Source organism: Dermatophagoides pteronyssinus, unplaced genomic scaffold (genome assembly GCF_027571235.1).
Source record: "Dermatophagoides pteronyssinus isolate colony J.1.1.1.1 unplaced genomic scaffold, Derpt_VIB-CSIC_2022.12 sq0008, whole genome shotgun sequence".
NCBI lineage: Eukaryota > Metazoa > Arthropoda > Arachnida > Sarcoptiformes > Pyroglyphidae > Dermatophagoides > Dermatophagoides pteronyssinus.
This window is the reverse complement of record NW_027461532.1, coordinates 1,771,773-1,795,480: the sequence shown is the minus strand read 5'-3', so window position 1 is coordinate 1,795,480 and position 23,708 is coordinate 1,771,773. Positions and strand designations below refer to the sequence as shown.

General features: G+C 28.1%; 7 protein-coding genes across 13 annotated transcripts; 3 read left to right on the top strand and 4 right to left on the bottom strand.

Moving 5' to 3' along the window:
- Positions 1–2,119: 2,119 nt before the first annotated feature.
- LOC113795486 (ras-related protein Rab-27A-like) lies at positions 2,120–6,551 on the top strand. Of its 2 annotated transcripts, none has more exons than XM_027345669.2 (6): positions 2,120–2,443; positions 4,946–5,082; positions 5,170–5,276; positions 5,373–5,455; positions 5,541–5,768; positions 5,871–6,551. In XM_027345669.2, the coding sequence occupies exons 2-6, from the start codon at positions 5,010–5,012 to the stop codon at positions 6,175–6,177; spliced, it is 798 nt and encodes a 265-aa protein (XP_027201470.1). In that variant the 5' UTR covers positions 2,120–2,443; positions 4,946–5,009; the 3' UTR covers positions 6,178–6,551. The 2 variants fall into 2 exon arrangements, with proteins under 2 accessions (XP_027201470.1, XP_027201471.1); XM_027345670.2 differs by lacking the exon at positions 2,120–2,443 and adding an exon at positions 4,362–4,780.
- Positions 6,552–6,963: 412 nt separating this feature from the next.
- LOC113795500 (general transcription factor IIF subunit 2-like) lies at positions 6,964–8,300 on the bottom strand. The gene is made up of 5 exons (XM_027345685.2): positions 8,166–8,300; positions 7,802–8,097; positions 7,555–7,742; positions 7,335–7,478; positions 6,964–7,258 (listed from the first exon to the last, which is right to left on the bottom strand). Exons 1-5 carry the CDS (start codon positions 8,285–8,287, stop codon positions 7,145–7,147), a joined length of 864 nt encoding a protein of 287 aa, XP_027201486.1. The 5' UTR covers positions 8,288–8,300; the 3' UTR covers positions 6,964–7,144.
- Positions 8,287–9,530, bottom strand: LOC113795503 (zinc finger matrin-type protein 2). The gene has a single exon (XM_027345687.2). It carries the CDS (start codon positions 9,405–9,407, stop codon positions 8,724–8,726), a length of 684 nt encoding a protein of 227 aa, XP_027201488.2. The 5' UTR covers positions 9,408–9,530; the 3' UTR covers positions 8,287–8,723.
- A 303-nt stretch (positions 9,531–9,833) lies between these two features.
- On the top strand, positions 9,834–12,223 carry LOC113795496 (tyrosine-protein kinase CSK-like). The gene is made up of 7 exons (XM_027345681.2): positions 9,834–10,005; positions 10,072–10,188; positions 10,298–10,483; positions 10,576–10,737; positions 10,823–11,550; positions 11,610–11,673; positions 11,725–12,223. Exons 1-7 carry the CDS (start codon positions 9,982–9,984, stop codon positions 11,899–11,901), a joined length of 1,458 nt encoding a protein of 485 aa, XP_027201482.2. The 5' UTR covers positions 9,834–9,981; the 3' UTR covers positions 11,902–12,223.
- Positions 12,224–12,592: 369 nt separating this feature from the next.
- Positions 12,593–17,484, bottom strand: LOC113795493 (ubiquitin carboxyl-terminal hydrolase 15-like). 4 transcript variants are annotated; one of them, XM_075821058.1, is made up of 6 exons: positions 17,344–17,484; positions 16,172–16,743; positions 15,801–16,110; positions 14,449–15,734; positions 13,152–14,386; positions 12,593–13,091 (listed from the first exon to the last, which is right to left on the bottom strand). In XM_075821058.1, the coding sequence occupies exons 2-6, from the start codon at positions 16,454–16,456 to the stop codon at positions 12,695–12,697; spliced, it is 3,513 nt and encodes a 1,170-aa protein (XP_075677173.1). In that variant the 5' UTR covers positions 16,457–16,743; positions 17,344–17,484; the 3' UTR covers positions 12,593–12,694. The 4 variants fall into 4 exon arrangements, with proteins under 4 accessions (XP_075677173.1, XP_075677172.1, XP_075677175.1 ...); XM_075821057.1 differs by having other exon boundaries at positions 17,271–17,407; XM_075821060.1 differs by lacking the exon at positions 17,344–17,484 and adding an exon at positions 17,036–17,130.
- A 76-nt stretch (positions 17,485–17,560) lies between these two features.
- LOC113795509 (uncharacterized) lies at positions 17,561–18,708 on the top strand. Of its 3 annotated transcripts, none has more exons than XM_027345694.2 (2): positions 17,561–17,666; positions 17,915–18,708. In XM_027345694.2, exon 2 carries the CDS (start codon positions 17,983–17,985, stop codon positions 18,667–18,669), a length of 687 nt encoding a protein of 228 aa, XP_027201495.2. In that variant the 5' UTR covers positions 17,561–17,666; positions 17,915–17,982; the 3' UTR covers positions 18,670–18,708. The 3 variants fall into 3 exon arrangements, with proteins under 3 accessions (XP_027201495.2, XP_075677176.1, XP_075677177.1); XM_075821061.1 differs by having other exon boundaries at positions 17,567–17,671; XM_075821062.1 differs by having other exon boundaries at positions 17,575–17,666; positions 17,890–18,708.
- A 70-nt stretch (positions 18,709–18,778) lies between these two features.
- ktub (Tub domain-containing protein ktub) lies at positions 18,779–23,365 on the bottom strand. The gene is made up of 7 exons (XM_027345680.2): positions 23,118–23,365; positions 22,789–22,992; positions 21,291–21,907; positions 19,859–20,292; positions 19,697–19,762; positions 19,523–19,622; positions 18,779–19,455 (listed from the first exon to the last, which is right to left on the bottom strand). Exons 1-7 carry the CDS (start codon positions 23,189–23,191, stop codon positions 18,866–18,868), a joined length of 2,085 nt encoding a protein of 694 aa, XP_027201481.2. The 5' UTR covers positions 23,192–23,365; the 3' UTR covers positions 18,779–18,865.
- Positions 23,366–23,708: the final 343 nt, after the last annotated feature.

Below are 23,708 nucleotides of genomic sequence, written 5' to 3'. Positions count from 1 at the left end.
ATAAAATACTTGGACAAACAAAATAGGATATGAATAGGAATGTACTTAAAAAACAAACAAACATTTAATTCAATTTAAATTCTTTCAATTGATTCAGGCTTTTTTGAAAAAATAAGAATATTCCATCATCAACAACCGACCGACCGAAAAACAAGATAAACACCAACATGGTTAGATAACGCTTCAATTAAAATTTTTTTTTGTTTCAAAAAAATTCATCATCATTTTACATGAAACGAGAAAAAGATGATTGAAGTTGATATTATTAATGTCGGAAATAATGGCCAAATTAAACATCAAAAATAAAAAAAAATTACGTCAACGCATCATCATCATTATTATTATTATAACGGACATTCATTCAACTGGCCAAAGCATCAGTTGTTCGGTTCTATTCTATTCTATTCTGTTGTCTATATTGGTATTTTGCGTGTGATGGATAGATAAGATAGATAGAATTCAAAAAATGAATGTATCCGAAAATATTATTAGTTATTCTTGTAATATATTCTATATATAAAGATAATTTTTTTTTCATTTATTTACGTGAGTGGGTGGTCTATGTGTTTCGGCAAAAATACAAATGAAAATAATAATGATGAACAGAATCTATCCTAAGAACCAAAAAAACATTCAAGAGAAAAAAAATTTTTGCTTCTCAAATTGAGTATACAGGCTACTTTGCACCAGGACAGAAGAAAATGAAAATAGAAAATCACCAAATAGCAAAAAACAACAAAAAAAAAAATTGAATAAATAAGACAGGAAAAAAAACACTGTTGGATCAAAATGATGCGATCTTTTTGCTGCTGTTGTTGGAATTTTTTGTCTATTCGGAATAAATAGCTTGCCTTTTTTAATTCTATATTGCATAATCATCATCATCATCATCATTATCAACAACTGATAATAACATCATCATCCTGTTGTCGTCATTCGTTTATCGTCATTGTCAGTATCGTTATTTTTTTCCAGAAATAATAAAAAAAACGAATATTGAAAATCAACCAACATGCGCCAATCAAATCAAATATAGTCCAAAATGGTGGTAGTACAACCTTGATTGCTAACCACTACCGATCCGATATACCAGTAGAATACCAGCAGAATGAATGTAAAAAAAAAATTCCATTATTAAAGAAGAAGGGTATATTATATCCGGACAAAAATAAAATTCAAAGAAGAAGAAGAATTCTCGAACTAATAACCTAAAAAATTGGGAAATTCACCTTAATAATATATAAAATTCTACTACTGATGCAAACTTGTTTGTAACAAATTTTGTTTTTTTTTGTTGCTTTTCTATTTCAGTTCATTATCAGTTGTTGAAAGTTCTGTTCATCATCGATTCTTGTTTTTTTGTATAGTTCGACTTATAAAACTATAGTCGGTTGGTTCGTTTTTAGCTGTGATTTTTAGGTACAATTATTATGAAATAAAAAAAATTTATGCCATATGCCAGCAGGAATTCAATGATCATACACATCGACCAACAACATTGTCATTTCCTTCTATGTTAAACAATATTTAAAAATACAGTTTGATTCAATTCGCAACAAAACAAAACAAAAAAATCCAATCAAAATAATTGTATTAAAATTAATGAAATTATAACAAAGTAGTAGCAAAAAAAAAAAAAACAACAGCAACATGCATATTCCATTTTTATGCCCAGACAACAAAAAATAATGTTTATCCATCCGCCTTGTTTGTGATGTGTGTGTGTTTCCATGATAATTCCAATGCCATATCCATAATGATGATGATAAACACCATTATTATTGATTAGGTTGGTTATGAATTTGTGTTTACATTATTTTGTCATCATCATCATCATTTGCTACTTAATTTTTTTTTCATCAATGTTGTAAATGTTCGTTATTTTTATTTGTTTGGTATGTTTGCAAGTGGAATTTCTGGTTGACAACCAAAAATTTGGCAATCAGCATTATTCATGATGAAAAAAATAATGGTCGAAAATGATATAATTTTTTAATGAATTTTTCGAAACAAAAAAAAACGATAATTATTCAATGCCGGCAGCAAAGACAAAATGAATTTTTTCAGCCTTTTTTTTGAAAAAAAAAGAATATATTGAATTTCATCGATAAAAATTTGTAATTGGAATGAAAGAATATCCGATTACATCATTTTTTTTATTTGAATTGTTTGTCAATATTGAATGTTTTTTGTTTTCATATTGAATTTTATTCAATGTTTTATTTGAAACAAAAACAAAATGATTACATGATTTGTGTTGAAATTTTGGAATTTTCTATTCATCCGATTGATCTCTAAAGTACTACTATAACAACAATAATGATAATAATAACGGCAACCGGATAACTTTAGTTTAGTTTAATTCTTATTTAAATGGTTTTACCAACATCAATAACGTTTTAGTGCAAATTATTATTGCATTTGACAAAATTGAAAGTAAATGGTAAGTAGTTGTATATTTCATTCATTTTACCTTTCAACAGGTTTATACTATTTTATAATGAATTTGGCAATGATAACAATGATAAACAATAGGGAAAAACAAATAATTTTTGGTTTGTTCAATTTGTTTATGATTAATAATTTCCCTTTGCGCGGATGTTTTATTGAAAAAAAACAATAATCAAGATAAATTAGTTAGGATTAATCAATTGATTATCAATAATAATCAATTATTTGGCAAGTGAGGCCATCCTTGGATTATGTTATTTCGATGTTTGTTTTTTTTGGGAAAAAAACAGAAATAAATAAATAACAATTTACATTTCCAATAACAACACTCATTGTATATATTCATTTTCTCTTTGTCAAACTCAAAAGAAAAAAAGAAAAAAACATTTTTCCATCAATTTATCACAAATATATTGGATCCATTCAAAAATTTGGATCGAATAAAAAATGAGAAAGAGAGAGAGGGAAAATTTTCATGGAATTTTGTTTTTTTGCACATTTGTTCAATTTCAAATTTTTCATTTCAATAACCAAAAAATGAATTGAAATTCATTTCACCATTTTTTTCGATAGAATCATCAAACAACAACAGCAAAAAAATAGCAAATTAATGTTGACTTGATGATTTTTACGAAAAATTGTTTTTCTTTTTCAAATGACATTGATTGTTCTGATTGATTTATTTTCCAAATATATAAAAATAAATTTCTGATGAATTTTCGGATTGAAAAACATTTGGCAGTCATTTTCAAAAAAAAAAATTTGTTTACACAACGGTTCTAAGCTCTGTATTCATTTGTGAACAAAAAATTCCAAGAATCAGTAAAAAAAAATAATCACCTAAAAAAAACCATCAAACGAAAAGCAAACAAACAAACAAAAAATTGTTTGAAAAAAGAAATGAAACGAAACAAAATGATCATAAAGATGATGATGTGTAACAATCGATAAATGTCACGCCATATAACAATCGAATCGATACGATATTTTGTAATATCTCACACCACCATCATTCATAAATCTAAAATCATTGATGATAATTTTAATCGATCATCGATAAGGATGATGTGATGTGTCCACCAAAATCGATCATCATAAAGTTTTTTAAAAAAAGGCGGAAGACAACTTTTATCGATCAATCATATCAAAACAAATGGCTTATTAGAGTGAAAATTAACAGCTTTGAGATTCTATTAATTTTTAATCATTTGAATTTTTTTTTTTTTTGCTGGATCTTTTTGTTGGAATGATGATGATGCTGACTGAATGTTTGGTATATGATTATTGTTTTCACTTTTCAAACCATAAAAAAAATCATTACATTTCATATTCCAATGATCTTTTGGGACATTGATTTTGATTTGATCACATGATGAACTTATACTTTTTGAAACTTTTATTTGTTTTTTTCTCCACATATAATGTGTAATGAAAAAGAAAAACTTTAAATCAAAAATGAAAGAAAGATTGTGAATAATTTATTCAGAATCAGAATGGGTTAGTTATTCATGATTTTTTGGTTTTTCTCTCTCTCACTCTCTCGTTTTTTCACCCAAATGATTGGTCATGTGAATATTTACATATTTCATATTTCTAAAAATAAAAAAAAATTATGATAATAAGAATTTTTTCTTTTTCTTTTTTTGAATTTCACAATGTTGTTCATCATTATCGTTGATGACAATAAGGTGATGTTTTGAATCCACAAAAAAAGAAATTCAAATTTTTAACTAATTTTTTTTCATTGTTTAAAAATGAATGAATTAATCAAATTTTATAATCAGATTTAATGGGATGCAATGGGAATTTTCGTTTTTGCTGCCAATCATATTTGATAAACAAACTAGAAAATTCACACCAGATTGTTTTGATTAGATAGATATAGCCAAAACCAAAATAAATAAATAATGATAATGATGATGATAGTGGTGGTGGTGGTTATTTGAAACTTGGTGATAATAAATTCAGATCCCAAAATCATTGATGTTTACTTACATTTACCGATCAAATCAAACAAATATCGACAAATATCCATTAACCGGAACAAAATGATTCGACTATATTTACCTACGAATGGTCTAAATCTGTGAATCTGTGAATATTTTCAAATTTCCCATTTTTTTCCACGATTGAAAAGAAGAAAAATGGCATCTCGTAAAAAACAAATAAATAAAATTTTCAGCTTCAATTTCTTCAACTTTTAACAACATTTAAAATAAATTATTTTCGTGATAATTTTTCGATGAGAAAGTTTCCCATCAACGGAAAAAAACAGCCATCATTTTGATCAAATTGATTTGAATAAACTTTTCTTTTAATTACCGATTGGGTGATGATTTTTTTTGTTGTTTTTCTTGCCAAAAGTTTTCGTTTTCCGAAATAACTTAGAAATTTATTAGTTTTTTTTCCTATTTGAACTAAAAATTTTCCAATTTCAATTTAAAATGAACTTTTTTTTTGCAATTTTTCATTTTTTTTTCCGAAAAAAAAACAGCAATTTTCTCTCGTTTGTTTAAAACGAATGAGGAAAAAAACAAGATTCAAAAAGCGAAACAAAAATGACGTCCGAACAGCAACAACAACAGAATCCTAATTGTGATTATGATTATCTCATCAAATTTATGGCTCTTGGTATGTTTTTTTTGTTTGTTTTTGTTTATAACCTAATTCATATTCATCATCCAAAAATCATAACTTAAAATTTTCAATTTACACAAGGTGATTCGGGTGTTGGTAAAACGAGCTTTTTCTATCAATTTACTGATGGAACTTTTGATCAAAAATTCATCTCTACAGTTGGTATCGATTTTCGTGAAAAAAGAATTGTAATTATTTTCAAACAAGCAATTTTTTCTCTTCAAATCAATATTCAAAGTTTATTTTGTTTTGTTTTTTTCTCTCTATATACAATTGTTAAATAGATGTATCGTTCAAAACAAAGTCGATCAATGGGACGTACTCAAAGAATTCAACTACAATTATGGGATACAGCTGGCCAAGAAAGGTTTGTGTTTGATGATTTGAAATTAATTAATTAATTTTTTGTTTTCTTTCCTAAAATTAACAATAATAACATTGATCAATTGAAGATTTCGTTCATTGACAACAGCATTTTTTCGTGGTGCAATGGGTTTTTTAATATTATTTGATTTAACAAATGAAACATCATTTATAAATATTCGTGATTGGTTGGAACAACTTAAAACACATAGCTATTATGAAAATCCTGAAATAGTTTTATGTGGTAATAAAGTTGATCTTTATGATGATCGTTTAATTTCATCTGAACGTGCACGTAAAGAAGCACAAAAATTAGGGTAAATTATTCAAATTTTTTTTGTTGTTGTTGTTGTTTTAAATTAATTACTTTAACTTTTAATTATTCAATTTTTTTTTTGTTTCATTAAACATTCATATAGATTTCCATATTTTGAAACAAGTGCAGCAACTGGACAAAATGTATCGAAAGCTATTGATACATTATTAGATATGGTAATGAATCGTATGCAAACATCAATTGAACAATTGGCCTTTAATATTCATAATAATAAACGATTAATAAATAATAATAATAGTGGTGGTGGTGGTACAACGATACTGAATAATATAAATAATAAGGATAATGTAAATAACATTATAAAATTGGATCATTGCGATCAAAATGATTTAAGCGGATATGCTAGTTATGGTTATAATTATATTGTTTCCAATTGTAACGGTTGCTAACATTTTTGTTCTCATTTGAAAAATAAAATAAGATCTTTTTCCCCATATTTTTTTCCAAATAATCTGTTTATCAAACATCCCAACAAAAAAAAAGCCAAATTCTTCTTCCAAATACGAATAATGTTGATATAACGATTATTGAATGAATGGTAAACGACATTCATCCATCCATTCCGGTTTTTTCCGATCATTAATAATGATGAGCTTCAAAATAATTAATTAATAACTTTGTCCAATATATTACACAAAAAGAATTACTATTTTTGTTGTTGTTGTTGTCGTTATTATTGTTTATAATTATCATTAAATTAATTAATTAATCAATTGTTCAAAGTTTTTTTTTCTGAAATTACAAATATTTCTTTGATGATTAATGTAAATGTATCATTTTCTTTTTTCCCTTGTTAAAATGAATCATTTGTTATCATTTTTAAAAAATAAAATTGATATATGTAAATATTGTCAATGAAAGTACAAAAAAAAGTCGATTCGATGATTGTAAATAAACTTTTTTTAATTTTTTTTTTTGTAAATATCAAAAGAATCGATCGATCGATTCTGTGTCTATTTATATCCTTCATCATTGTCAAAATAGGTCAAAATGACATCCAAAATAACAACAACAAAATCAATCCGATTCGATAGAAAATTTAATCAATTTCAATTATTTATTAACTTTCAAAAAGCAAAATCAAAACCAGATTAAATTTTCTTTTTAATCATTATTAATTAATTGATAATGTTGATAATGAAATTGAATGAAGACAGACAAACAAAACAAAGAAATTTCATTTAGATTTAAGAATAAAATTATAATCAATTTATTTATCGCATTCACAATAAGAAAAAATAATTATTATAATTATAAAAAAAAAGAAAAACATTCAGGGAATAATGTGATAAGGAATTTTGATTGAAAAAGAAAAATTGTTCATTAAAATGGATATTCCGGAAAAAATATTGATGATTATTGATTATTTTTACCATAATGACGAAATTGTGGTTTCAATTCCCACATATTTTTATGTGGATTTTTTGCATTATAATTACAAATTTCTTTGAGTATTTCTTTTAGATATGGCTATTTTTTAAAAAGATAGGATAAAAAAAATTAATTGTAATCGTAATTATAATGATAAATATACAAGAATACTTACAACCGGTTGTTTAGTTAGACGTTCCAAATCTTTAATATTATAATATTGATGTTTTTCGAATGCAGCAAACAATGTATTCTGTACAATTTCTTTATCATCACGCATTTTTTTACCTTCATTCTTTTTTCGTTGATCTTCGTTAAGCTTTTTTGTTAAAAGGTAGATAATAAAATTTTGATTATTCAGTGTCTTTTTGTCACAAATTAAAAAAAAATCATACCTCACTACGATGAACATTGATTGGTTTGAAATTATTAATAGCACGATCTAATTTTTGTACAATTTTTGTTGGTTGTGATGCACGACGTATTGTTTCTTTTTTCAAATTCATATAATGTGCATCACCGATTGGACGACATTCACCTTTTTGTACTACTTGTCCTTCCAATGCTAATTTACTATTTTCATCTTTAATAGTTTGAAAAATTGATTCGATTTATTCGATAAAAATAAATAAATAGATTTACCTTGTGAAAATATTGCCAATGTTTGATGATTAATATTTGATACAGCAAATTTATGTTCAGCCGGTATACTTGTTGTCGTTATCGGTTTATCTGTTTTTGTTGATAATGATGATGATGTCGATACAGTTGTTATTGTTGTTGTTGGTACCGATGTTGTTGTTGTTGTTGATGATGATGATTTATTAGTGGATGTTTTTATCGATGATGATGATGATGGTACCGAATCTTCATTTGGATCAGTACGAATTACCTGTTCAGAAAGATTGAACAATACTTCCATTTTTCCTGAAGTATTTCTATTGATTCGAAACCCAAAAATCATGAGTTTAATTAATTTTAACAAGAATTTAAAAAAAAATTATACCGAGTAATGTTTAATCGTCCAATTTCGGTCATCGGTTTTTGTTTGGCCCATCGTTGTGAAATATATTTTGGTACTTTAACTAGCCAAACACCACGAGCAGCATTTTGGCAATCTAATTCCATTTCTCGATTAAAATGTTTACAAAAAATTGAAGATTTTTAATTAAATTTTCTTTGGATTATATTCACTGACGACCACGTGTAAACAATTGACCAAGAATTTTCTGTTTGTGTGTGTGTGTATGACCAGAACAAAACAAAACCGATGATTGAAAAATAATCGACTGGAAAAATATTTCAACAAAAAAAAAAAAAAAGAGCAACGATAATAGAATGTAAGGGAAATCCACCGATAGATGGCAATCAGAACCTTTTTTTTTTTTTGCTTCAAAAATCCAAAAAATTTTAATTGAAATCAAAAGAATTTTTCCTGTTGACAAAAAAAAAAAAAAAAAAAATGAAATTTGATAATTTACATTAAATGAAACGTGAGGAGATTTTCTTTTTTTAAAGATGAGAAATGAGAGATGTTCTTTTTTTTGCAGGATTAAATATAAATTCACTTCTTTTTCGATGTTGAACCAAACGATGCAAAACCCATCATTGCAGCCATTTGATCTTCATCACCATCATTATTATTATTATTATTTAATTTTTTCTGCTGTTGTTGTCGTTTTTCTTTTCGTTTCTGTTTACGATATTCTTTTAATTTTTCCTCTTCTTCACGTAATTCTTTCATTTTTTCTTCAATATCATATTCATTTTTCTTTTCCATTTTTTCTTTTAATTTCATTTCAAAACGTTCTTTAACATTTTCCAATGTACTACGTGATATACGCATATTCATACCAAGATTTTTTTGATGTTTTTTACCATTAATATGATCCAAATAATTGATCGAATCTTTTACAACACAATCACAAACATGACAATGATAACCACCAGCTTGTGATGATGGTGTTGCTTTTGATATGACAACCGTTTTACCCAATTTAGATTCGAGATCAACTTTAAAATCACGTGCTTTCAAATTTTCCCGTTTTTTAGCTGGTGTTTGTTCCGATCGATTATCATCATTATCATCATCAACATCTTTTTCATTATTCAAATCATTTTTATGTTCATTATTATCATCATTATCTTCAGGATTTTTTCGTTTATTCTTCTGAATTCGTTTTTGTGCTTTACGTTCATATTCATCTCGATCCCATCGACGACGAAAATCATCACCAGCATTGCTCATTTTTGTTTTATATTCTTTTAAAAAAATAAAATAAAATTCAAAATTTAAAAAACAACAAACCAACAACAAACACTCAAACACATGAAAATTTAAGAATATCGATAGTAAAAGAATCGATTAATCGAAAAATTTACCAAAAAAACACTGACATCACACACACACACACTGATTACAAGAAGCACACAAACAAAGTGGAGCAATATTGTTGCAAGACTCTTCTGCTTTTTCTTCGAAAAAGGAAGGCGGTCTTGTATTCTCATTCATATTTTATTCAATGTTTTCTTGCAAGAAAACTCATCCTCCTCACCAGCATCATCATCATCATCATCAATAACAACATCAACATTGTTTTAATTTGATGATTCTTTAAATAAAATTAAACCAAAAGAAAAAAACAAGATTCCATTTCATCAAGAATCCAAAATTTCATCGTTAATTGCTCAAGAAATATTCCTATTGGGAAAATATAATTTTTTCTGGTGTTTTTTCATTCAATTCTAACATAAACAATTTGATTGGTTCCAGTTTTGTTTTTGTTTTGTTTTTTTTTCATCTTCTTCGATAATTACTTGGGATGGTAATGGGTGATGAGATAAAGGTATGAATTTGTTGCTATAGCACATGTGTTTCTGAATTTTTCAATCATATAAAAAAATGAATTTAGCTACGTTATCATCATAATGGATCCGATGTAAAATATTCTGATAATAATAATTCAAAAGAAAATTTATCCATTAATCGTACGATCAATACAACGACGACTACAACATCTGTGTTTCAGGTAAAATATAAATATTAATGTCAGATATTGTTTTCTCTTGTTGTTCGTTTTGAAATAAAAATCAATTTCAACTATATATTTTTTTTTTTTGTTGTCATTGTAAATATAGACATCGACAGTGAATATAGATGATTCCTGTAAAACTAAAAACCAAACAACAACAACAACAATCATATCGCATCGTAAAGATAATACTAATAATAATAATATGCCCGATGTTGATGATTCAAATATGCAATGGTTTCATGGAAAGATTACCCGAGAAGAGGCCGAAGCATTATTAACACCAAGAGAAGTAATAATAATTAAAAAAATGCAATCATTTGTTATTTACAATATATTTCTTATGAATGAAATTTCTTTGTCACTCACTCACTCATTGTTTAGGATGGATTATTTTTAGTTCGTGAAAGTACAAATTTTCCAGGCGATTATGCCTTATGTGTTAGTTATAATGGACGTGTTGAACATTATCGTGTCATTTATAATGATAATAGATTTACAATTGATGAGGAAGAATTTTTCGATACATTAATCGAATTAGTTGAAGTATGTCGTTTTACCATCTGTTTTTTTTTTTGTTCTTACTAATCAATCCTTTTTCTTTTTTTCAAAAAAAAAATTAATTGATCAGCACTATTGCCTTGATGCAGATGGTCTTTGTACAAGGCTACGTGATCCGGTGGTAAACAAATTAGTCAACAATAATTTAACATCCATTACAAGCAACAACAATACCAATAATAATGTCAACAATAATAACAATCATCAAGCATCATTATTATTGGATCCGAAAGCATTTGAAGCGGCCGGCTGGGTTATACGTATGAATGATTTAAAATTAGGTGAAATACTTGGTAAAGGTGAATTCGGTGATGTATTATTGGGCTCTTTTCATGGACAAAAAGTTGCAGTAAAAAAATTGAAAGATTCAAATTCAAAAGCGGCACAAGACTTCTTAACGGAAGCAAGTCTAATGACTTCATTACGTCATAAAAATCTTGTACAATTATTGGGTGTTGTTTTTGATGGTCCATCAGTTTGTTTTGTAACAGAATTTATGGCCAAAGGATCATTAGTTGATTATCTTCGTTCACGTGGACGTTTGCATGTAACAAGAAAAGATCAGATAGCATTCGCTGCTGATACATGTGCCGGTATGGCATATCTAGAATCAAAACAAGTAATACATCGTGATTTAGCCGCTCGTAATGTACTCATATCTGAAGATGGAGTAGCCAAAGTTTGTGATTTTGGTCTTGCAAGAGATCAAACGCTTGGATTAGATGGTGGAAAATTTCCGATCAAATGGACGGCGCCTGAAGCACTTCGTTTTGCTAAATTTTCCAATAAATCTGATATGTAAATATTGATTGAAATTAATCTTTTTTCTCTCGAATAATTCTTTTTTATAAAACAAGGTGGAGTTTTGGCATTCTACTATGGGAAATCTATTCGTTTGGTCGAGTTCCTTATCCTCGAATTGTAAGTGATGATCTAGGAATTATCAATTCTGATTTCCATTCTTCTTTTTAGCCATTAGCTGATGTTGTCAAACATGTAGAAAAAGGTTATCGAATGGAAGCACCTGAAGGTTGTCCAAATGAAATCTATGATATTATGCGGCAAGCATGGCATTTTGATCCAGATTGTCGGCCTACATTCTCGATAATTTCACAAAAATTGGATCAACTTCGTGCATTGACCACTTAATCAATCAATAATAACAAAAAAATTTTCGACAAAATCAAAAACATTTTAAAATGAATTCCAAGCGTTACAAACAAAACAATTTTTTTTTGAAAATTCACTATTTATTTAACACACACACGTTTTATAGTCCTAAACATATTATTCTTCTTGTTATATGTTGTCAGTGTGTTTTGTTGCCAACCCTTGAAAAGTCCATTTGTAAAAATTTTTTTCCTTTTTTTTTAAAAAAATTGATATTTTCCCCTTCATTCAATTTTATGTGTACAGTAATATATGAATCTCGATTTTTTTTGTTTGTTAATAAATAATAATTATTCTGTAAGCGAGAAAAAGAAAATTGGTTTTGTGCATCACATTTTTTGTCCATTTATTAATTAGAATTTAGTTAATTTAAATTTCTTTAAAATAGAAATATTATAATTTTGAAAATCATTTTAGCTAAATGATCAATCATTAACCAGGTAAAACATCATTTCATAATAATTTGATAATAAATATTTAGTGGTTAATAATAATTTGGGTACATGGCGCAAATGAAAATAAAATCATGTATCAATACCCAAAAACCATTTTGAATCCTAAAGGTGATGATGTATTTTCTTTTGTATAAACTTTGTGTGACCAAAATTCAATTTTAATGTTCGAAATTTTTTTTTACTTGTTGTTATCATTCAAATTAGGTAGGTTTCAATTTCGATGAGTTGATTGAGGCATTTATTTTATTGTAGAGTATTTACAAGGTTTTATAATTTTTTTTCAATATTTTTAAGAATTTGGTTGAATTGAATATTAATTAGATTTTGTTAGCAGTTGTCGTCGTACAATTAACCAAAGATTGTGATTCATCACTATTTGGTTGTTTACGTTGATAGAAAAGAACATATGCAGCTTTGGTCATCACTTTATTTTTATCACCAATCGGTGTTACAGAATAATCATCAAATAGATACCAATTGTTTGATTGAAAATTCTTTGCATATGCTGTATAATGACCGGCGCCAAGTTCACCATAATGATTTGATACAGCGATTAAATCATAAACCAATGATTCTTTATTCGGATTATGTAATACATATGGAGACATATCCAAATTTTCGATTGGAAATTCAACCAAAACATTTAATTTATCTCGATGTAAACGTGAATAAGAAAATCGTTTTAAATGAATGATCAGATTATTTGGTAATGACCTGTTAAAATAAAAAAATGATATTTTTATCGATCATTTTAGAGATAATTATTACACTCACCATATATCGAACTTTTTACTAGCCATTTGATGTTTCTTACAACGTGGACAATACCATGGATCATTTTCGCCCAATTTTTCTGTCAACGTAAATTGGTTAATACATTCTTTTAACGTTAACAATGAATTTGCATGTGTATTGGTAGCCATATTTGGTAATAATTCGGATAGCCGTAAAAGACCAGCACGATTTAGATTCGATGGGAAGAATTTTGAAACAATACGATAATGTATATTAATGGCCAGATAGTCATCGAATGATGAATCCAATCGTGTCCCCGGTTGTATAACCGATAATTGACATTGGGCATTATTGTTGACCGTAACAATTGAATAAGACGGATATGTTCTTGTTCGTTTATTATTACCACTACCACCGTATATTTCATCAACACCTTCATCATCATCGGAATTTTCATTATTATTATTGATCGAATTATCGTTACTACTATTATTATTGGCCGCCATATCTTCTTCTTCAACATCGGATGATTCACCATCCGACCCTGCACTTGATCTTCGCGTTCGTTGTTTATCGTTTGTTGTAACCGTAGAAGTAATATTTTTATCCTCTTCAACAAACATTTCTTCCATTGCTTGAAGAAAACAATTCAGCTTATCCGGATGTACAAGACTGGTCAATTCTTTGAATATAGCTTCACGTATATTTTCATAAGTCAATGATTTGAGATTGATAAAAAATGGTCGACTAATAATGCTTTCAGAATGATCGGCATTTATTTGCCGTATGAATACGGGCAATGGATAGCCACTAAATTTCGATGAACTACGCGTTTGACAGCCTTGAGTTTCGGAATTTTGTGCCGTTGGTGGATCATCCAATTCATACACGACAATATCATCCAAATGTGGATTATAATAATCTGTAGGTGCATAAATTTTATTCATTCTACATTCCATAATGTTAGCGACGACCATTTTTTTCGGATCAAATTTTCGATTAAAATAAGCACGATGAGGACTGCCATCATCTTGACCATTATTACAATCATTAAGAAATTTAGCCACAGCAACACGAATATCGGATGCACAACCAGTTTTCGGTATCATCACATTTTCTAACAATATACATCGTACTGGTGTTGCATTGTAATTTGTATTCATTACGAATTTATTCGAAGAGGTGGATGTTGCACTAGCCGAAATTGTGTTTTTTTTATACATTGGACGTTTTGAAATAGCTGGTACGAATAAAATATCCACTGGTTTTTCAATCTAAAAAAAGTATTGAAATTATAAAAACTGATTTATTTAAAACATATGCAAAAAACTCTTACCCGATAAGGCAACGGTAACGTAAGATAACAGAATGGATCGAATGTGACCGAAACTAATTCACATTCTGGACAAACTAATGTACTTTTCAATTGAGCATGAAATGTATCGACGATGATAGAATCATTACGACGTTTATAATTGGCCCATGCCTCCTTCGATACAATTTCATCTGGACGCCTTTCAATATCGTTTTTCATTTCGATATATGGTTTAACTTTTACTCGATTCAGATCTTCGTGTAAACCATCCAACAAAAAAGCCATCAATTCTTGACAATCGTGATGAGCGAATCCTGAAAATTGTGGCGCAAATTGAGTGACCGCAATTTTGAATTCTCGTGGAGCAACACTCGAATGAAATCCAGACCAAATGGTTTTAATGAGCTCAGCATAACGTCGAGCAATTTCACCACGCATTCCTAAGGGATTATCCGGATTTATGTCAACCAGATGTTGATCGGCAAGAAAATATTTGGTCAATGGTGCCGTATTCGAAAGACATTGAATAGCGGCATTCATGAAACATGTATTTCCCAGATTCATTAGACCACATACACCAGGCGGACAATTCGGTACACCACTTGCATATTTGGATCGTGTTACAGCGCCTAATTTTGTCTTGCTTGAAGGCCAAGTGTGATCAGGATTTTCAACTTCAATTGTTAGCACCGTATTTGGTGCTTCCAATTCGGTTATTTCCAATAAACGTTGATTGATATCAGATATTGCCGCTTTTGAACCACCAGAAGTTGGTAAAGGGGGAGGTGGTGGCGGCGTTACGGAAGGCACAAATGTACTGCTACTACTTGCATTCACATTAGCATTGTTCGCTGTTGTCAATGTTGATGAAGATGCAATCGGTGTGGAGGAACTACAATTAGCATCCGTATGCGAAACTAACAATGTTGCATTATTCCATAATTGAACAGGTTTTGAATCATCAATATTGAATAATTTTTTCATATCATCAATCACTTCACGTAAAGTACAATTACGGCTATATTGTTTGACCATATCTTCTTTTGAACCATATAATGTTAAACGCAATTCTAGTGGATTTAATTCAACTTGATAATATGATTCGGTACGCTGTATAACTGGACAACGAATCGGATGGCCACCCATACCATCGACAAGACCAAATTCATTAACTAATAAATTCCATACCTCTTCGGGTACGATAACAAAATCTTCATTCTCTCGTGCAGTTGTCTTTAAACGATATGTTTGTGTAGATGTTTTATTATTATTTGCTATCGTTGTATTCTGGGCCGGTCGTAATAATTCTATGATGAAATGATGATAAAAAAAAGTGAATGATTGAGGCATACTAAAAAAATTCTTTAACATACCTTTATTATCGATTTTTCCTGGATGATTCGCCTGATCTTTACTATTCTCCAGATAGGTCAAAAAAGAATCATACCAATGTTTATCAAGTATATACCAATATTCATTCGGTTTTAAAAGACGTTTCATTAATGCTGGAACATCTTGTAATGTATATTCTATTTGTTGTTCTATTGTCGATGATGACGGCATGCTATTATTATCACTCATTTCGTGTTCTTCAATGGTCGTCGTAATTGTTGCTGTCGTTGTAGTTGTTGGTAAATTATCTTCAACTTCCATATATTCAATGGTATCCGCTTGTTGATCAACCTGTTATCAGATGATATAATGAATATTTTCGTTTCAACAACAAAATACAAAAAATTTTAACCTTATTAGTTGATGATGATACCACACCATTAATCGGCTGAATATTATGGTGATGATGATGATGATGATGTTGTTGTTGTTGTTCAGATACCATGTTCGTTGTCGGTAATTGCTTTGCTATTACAGTCGATGATAATGGTTGTAGTGGTGGCGGTAATTGTATTTTTTTCTTATTATTAGAATCGTTGGTATTGATCGCACTAGTAGTGTTGGTGATTGCAGAAGAATTGTTGTTTATTGTCGTTGCTGTAGTGATATTCGTATTTTTTGTGACGAATTCTTTCATTCTTTTTTCTTTCACTACTTTTTCAGTATATATCGGAATTTCTGTATAGACTCTTGATCAAAAGAAAAAGAAAAGAAAAGAACGGTATTGAGGCAAACGATGACGATAGATTTAGGTAAAAATAATATTTTGATGACGACAAGATTTCGTAAGATTTTTTTTTTGCTTCTGTGTGTCCTCAATATGATGCGTCAGCGGCTGATGATTAAAAGAGGTGGTGGTTGGTTGGTTGGTTGTGTTGCTAGTTTTGGATGATTTAGATGATGATGGTGGGCGGATTTCGATTCCTAGAATGAATATAGAAATAAAAAATTTAAGAAAAGAAAACAAAAAAAAATTATTGAATGAAATACAACGAAAACAATATAACAATGACAATATCATTACAGCATTTAATGGAATTGTATATAGGGAAAAAACTTCGAAATAATCAAAATTTAATTTTGTTCTAGTTTTTTTTTGTTGTTGTTTTAGTTCAGTCGAAAAACATTGACATATTCATAAGAAATTTTCAAAATTTATTTATAGAATTTTTTCTACTTTTTCTCTATTTTAAAATGTATGAAATGAATAATTTACTATTGTTGTATTTCGAATTAAGAATTGCAATCATTACGTGCACACATGTTTAATTCATTGAAAAAAAATCTCTAAATTTCACTAAACATTTGATGTAAAATGATATTTAAAAAAGAAGAAAAAAAAGAATCGAACATAACAAGTGGAATTTTTTTTTTGGATTCGAACGTTTTTTGACACGTGTATGGAAATAAGGATTTTTCTCTTTCGTTTTGTTTTGATTTTATTTTCTTACCAAATCTTTTTTTAAAAAAAAAACATAGAAGAAATTTCAATTAAATAAACATCATTATTCTTATATTTCTCACCGAGACAAAAAAAAAGAGCACAAAGGTCAAGTTTATCCGTTAATCCAGCGCAATTAAGCGAAGTGGAAAAAAATAGAGCCAAATCAAGTTAAGCTTAACATCTAAAGAAAGAATTGATTGAACCGTGTCATCACATAAACTCGCGTAACACATAGAAAAAAAAACAGATCACGCTATTAAAAAAAAAGAAAAATACACAAAGAGCCTTCAAAAGAAGAGAAACAAGCAACACACACAGGCACACACCATCAGAGCCAGGTTTATTTTGTTCAAAACCGGCAGTATTCTTCTTTATTTCCAACTATTTGGATTCAATCCTCGTTGTAAAGTTAAAATAGATTTTTTTTCCTGTATTTAGGATTCCTATCACCAGATGGTGATTAATGAAATTTTTTTTCTTTTGGAATCAGAATTATTTCATTTTTTTTTCTGTTGCGAAGTTTCTATGGAAACTTTACCTTTTTTTTTGTTATTATTAATTTTATTCTATTGTTTGTTTGTTGTTTTGTATTTTGATGAAATCTGAGTCTTCTCTTTTTTCAATAGAACACTTTTATTGTTTTCATTTTAGATTATGAATCATCAACATTTCGATTAATGAGAATTTCGCCTTGAAAATAAAATCATCATCGTCCGGAAATGCCATTATTTTCATCAAAATTTTCATTTAAAAAATCTCGATCACGACGATTATCGAGAACAACAATCAATGAAAATAATCAAAATTCAAATAATAATGATGACGTAAGTGATGAATCGATTTCTTCCAATGATGACGACGATGATGATGAAATAAAACAACAAAATAAATCGGATAAAACGAAATCAAAAAATACTGAAATTATTGAATTAACCAAAAGTATTAAGAATAATAAACAAAAGAAGAAACAGTTAAACGATTCCATCATATCGAAGCCAATTGATATATCATCGCCAAAAACCAAACAACAAAAACAAAATCGAGCACAATTAGAACAGGGAAATGATGATGATGATGATGAACGTAAAATGATATTGATTATCGATTCAAATCATCGATTAAGTTTTGATCATCATAATGGTATATGGAATGATATGACAACCAAATACAATATCGATAATGATAATAATAATAATAATAACCATTCATCAAATTCAAATGATGATAATAATAATTCACAACAAAAAATCAATAATTTATTACAAACAATCGAAACATTAAAAGAAGAAAATCGATTATTAAAATTAAAAATTGAAATACTAATCGAAATGGTTACCGAAACGACAGCCGAATTAAATCTTAATAATAATCAAAATATTATTATGGCTAAAGTTGGAAAAAAATGAACTCCGACGATTTTTTTGATCGAAAAAATTCTTTAATCAAATCAATAAAACATTTTAAAGAAATTATATAAATGTATTGAATAAATATATAGATTTTAAATATAATAATAAATTTTTGTTTTACTTTTTCTTTCATAATTAATAAATTTTTTTTTTTTTGCTGGTTTTTTGGGTGATTTCATTTTGTTTTTTCATTTCATTCACAAGCCAATTTTGAATCAAAACTACTTAATGCAATAGCAAATGCTTGTAATAATGATAATGGCCATGAAACATCGCATGAAAAATGTGTATTACTAACACGACCAAATTGTAATGAAACAAGATCATTTGAATAATCGGCAATCTGTTTTGCATCTTCAGATGATGTTGCCATTAAATAACCTGATTTACTTATTGGATGATTTTTTCTTAATCCTAATGATGATTTTTTACTTTTTTTCTTTGTATTTTTATCATTATCATTATCACTATCATCATTATTATTACCATCATTATTAGAAACAGAATCAGAATCAGAATCTTCATTAGAATTGCCTCCATCATCATCATCATCATCGTCATCATCATTATCATCCGGATTATTATAAAGTTTAGAATTATGACGTAATTGATGTGAACTAGCCGATCGTCTTAAAATTGCTTGATCATCAGCTGAATTGTTGTTGTTGTTTGATTTACGATTATTTCCATCATTGTTATTGGCATTCTGTACGACTAATTGAAAATTTTTAACACTTGCCTGTGTTACACGGCCATGAAAATTCAATACATATGATTGTGTTTCTACAATGATGAAAAGAAAGCAATTTAATTTCAAGAAAAAAAATTTTTATTCTAATCAAATTCAAACCTTCATTCCAGATTGGTGTTTTATTTTTGAGCAACATTATTGCTCGTGAATTTCTTTTCAATTCTTCTTGTAATGATAGATTACAAAGAGCATTGGTTTTCTAAATTTGTAAGAAAAAAATTTGTAATTTCAGAACATGTTTTGTAAATAAATGTAAATTGTAAAAATATTAACCTCATCCGGTTTCGGTATAATGATTGTCATTTTTCTTGGTCCTTTAAATCCCAATACATTTGTTTCCTTTGTTTGTTTATTTTTGAGATTATAAAAATGAATACAAAAATTTCATAAATTATTCAAAATAATCAACAACAAACAAACAAACCAAACACATACATATGTAATAGATGAAATTTCATGACGTACACCATTCGAATGTAAACGTATGGACGTAAATTGTGTACCCAATACATTGGATTTAAGTTTTGCAATACAACGATCACGTGATATATCGAATGCATTATTACCAATAAGATATGTTTTACTTTTTTTTCGTCGTCTACCGGAAAGAACAAATACTTTTTTCGATGATGGTGTTGTTGTTGTTGATGATGAATTATTTGTATTCTGTTGTTGTTGTTGTTGTTGTTCATCATCAGTTGTCAATGAATCATCATTTGTTGAATTAATACTTTCCAAACTATCCGACATCCAAACCGTTGCTGTTCCTTCAATCTGTTGTTGTTGTTGTTGATTTCGTTTATTATCCAATTGCATTGATGATAATGATTTATTCATTGTAGGCAAAAGATTATTGTTTAATACAATATCTGTAATGGTAAGGTAGGTTTTGGAAAGAAGAAAAAAACGTTTGCACGCGATTTATCATTTATAATTCAGTTATCAGATAAAATAAAATAAAAACATTTATAAGGTCAGCCATAATCATCGGATTGACACACAATGACCTTTTTTGATGACAATTGTCATAAAAAAAACACACCTGAATAAGTCAAAGGTCATTGGATGCAATTTATTTACCTTTTTATTTGAATATTGCGTGTCTTGACAACGAAAAAATGCACGCGTTTTTCTTTGATTCACCGAAAAATGTACAAGAAAAATGTACCATTTGATCTCATCATTATCATCACCATAACAGAAAAAAAACATTAGGTCAATCGATCAATCAAAGAAAAAAAACTGACAACTGATGAATTCAGACAAAATAAATTCAAATCTCAAATAAAAGTAGCCAGTGAACAAAAAAAAATCGGTATCATTTAGTTAAATCAACAGTTCCGATCATCATCATCATCATCCATTATCATCATTGAATGATAAAAAAAATGGTATATAATTAAATAACAATCAAATTTCAACACGTGGTCAATCACAATACACAATGTCAAATAAACGTGTTTTTCATTTTTTTTATTATTACAACTAAAACCGGTTGAATGACAATTATGATGATTGGTGGAACCTAGTTTTTTCTTTCTTCCCTGATGAATAGTGTGATGGGTAATCATCATCATCATCATCATCATCGTAATTACTGATCATTCAGATCATCATAATCAACCTAACCATAATCACACAGCTGCAGTATATTTACAATCAACTTTTTTTTTGGAAAATTATACATATTGTCTTCATATAGAAATACAATGAAGACACTCACCCATACAAACAATCATTGATTTGAATAATAATAATAATAATAATAAAATTATGACGTTCATTCATCACATAATCGTTAAATCGACACAATTTTGGATGATAATAGTGAAGATATATTTGATTCAAATAAAATAATAATATTTACCTTGTAAATGCATATAATATGTTGGATATAATGAACGATCAAGTCCTTTTTTATCTCTTATAATTGTACATTGTAATGTAACATCCGGTGATATTGGTTGTGTAACAAATTTTAATAATTCTTCATCAGTCAATACATTTATCAATGGATTTGGCATTGATAATTTTTGTTCAATTGCTGTTGTTGTTGTATTTTGTTCATTAGTGTTTGATAATTGTTGTAGATTAATTTCAGATTTACTCATTGTAGATCGATGTAATGCTGATGATGATCTGGAATTATTATTATTATTATTTGCTAAAAATTTATCATTTTTTTGTTCTTGTAAAAATTTATTTGTTGATAATTTTGTTTGTTGTTGTTGTTGTTGTAGTTGATTATGATTATCTATTTGTTGTCTTGATCCTGGAACCGATGTTCGTGCACGATTTTTTATCATCATACGATTTTTTATTATTTTATTATTATCATTTTGATTATCACCACCATCATTATTATCATCTAAATCATAATTAAAATGATTACGTTGAAATATTGAATCAGATGAATCGGTTGTTGATGAACGTGGATTAGATGATGGACTACCACCAATCGAACTATTACTATTGATACCGGATCTATATAAATTTTTTTCAATAAAAAAAATTGAAAGAAAGAAAATTTTTTTTTGAAAAATTCCTTAAGAATTGAATCGATTGATAATTATGTCGTGAATAAGTAGATAATAATGATGATTATCACTACTATATTGCTACCACCATACTACTAGGATACGCATTCTTATGATGATGTAATTTTTTGGTTTTTTTCCTATTTCATTCATAATAAATTGAAGAAGAAAAAAACTGACAAGCATTTTTTAAAAAAAACATCATCATAGTAAATGAATGATAACATTAATCTATGGATTATACGCACACACACACATTGGATATCAATTTGCTACCGGAATTTTTTTTTTTCTTTCCATTCCATCGTGATCTTATGAATGAATGATTTGATTTGATATTGGACACGAATTTTTCGAAGATGTTGTTCTTCTTCTTCATTAAGCCGGATTTTCTGTTTATATTAATATGATGAGGAATTTTTTTTCCACTGCAGAAAATCATTCATTCTGATGTGTTGTTTGATGTCTTGTCAAAGAAATGGAAAAAAATATCAATATCAAACCGAATAAATAATCGATCATTCAACCGAACTGTTCAATCAAGAGAGAGAGAGAGAGAGAGAGAGAGAGAGAGAGATGATAATCAATTACTTCCGGCCGTAATTTTTTGTTTCCCTCGTTGATAAACTTGATGTTTTCAATGTTTTTACTATATTTTTTAATGAAATTTTTTCTTTTTTTTGGAGTAAAAAATTTGCTACTGAAAATATTACTGAATTACGCGTAGTATTTAGGAAAAAAAACATCAATCTTGTTGCCCATATTTTAACCTGAAGTTTATTTCGTGTGAATTTTTGTTGTTGTTGTTTTGTTTCAATTTTTACTAACCTTAAATTACCAATACTTGTTGCCGGTCGTATTGTTGATGCTGATGATGATGTTGATGATTGTGATGAATTTGGTGATGATAATGATGGTATAATAATATTTTCATTCTGTTGATTTAATTGTCGTCGTTGTAATTTTGATTCAATTAATTGTCGTTGTCGTTCAAGTAAACGTAAACGATTTGATTCACTTTGACAATCTTGACTTTTTGAATTTAATCGATCATTTAGGAATTTTGATTTTTTTTTTTTTTTTGATTAAAAATGATTTCATTCAGAACAACAAACAACAAAATTACTTTTGAATCATCAATTTTTGAATAAACTTACTTTAAATTTCTTGACCATTTTGCCGATGATAAACGTTGATTATTATTATTATTATTGCCAGCGGTTGTTTCCATTTTCTGTTTTGGTTTTTTAGTCAATTTTTGTTAATTTTTTGCAAAAAGAATTTCAAAATTTTAAAATTTCAAATCCAAAAAAAACTATCACCAAAGTTTATTTCCAAACAAAGAATCGAACCAAAAAAAACCCAATGTCTGTAGTCAACAACAACAATGAAAAAAGACAGGATATGCAATTTATATTATTGAAAATCCATAAAGCAACCAACCAAACACAAAACATGCTGATATTAAACTTTAGTGTTTGGTAACTAATGGTAACCGCTGTCAAGAATTTTATTCTTTGTCTTTGTGTATATGTGGCGATTGCAAAAAAAACCAGACCAGAAAAAAAACAAAAACCAAGGTGAATAATTCGATCGAAAAGTGAAAAACAACAAAAACATATATAATATGTATAGAATTCTATATAACATTATGAAATTCTCTAGCTCTTTCTTTTTTTTCAAATTCTCATTTTCATTTGTTGTTTCAGTAGCTCGAAAAAAATGAAATTCTTCAATCTAGATCAAGA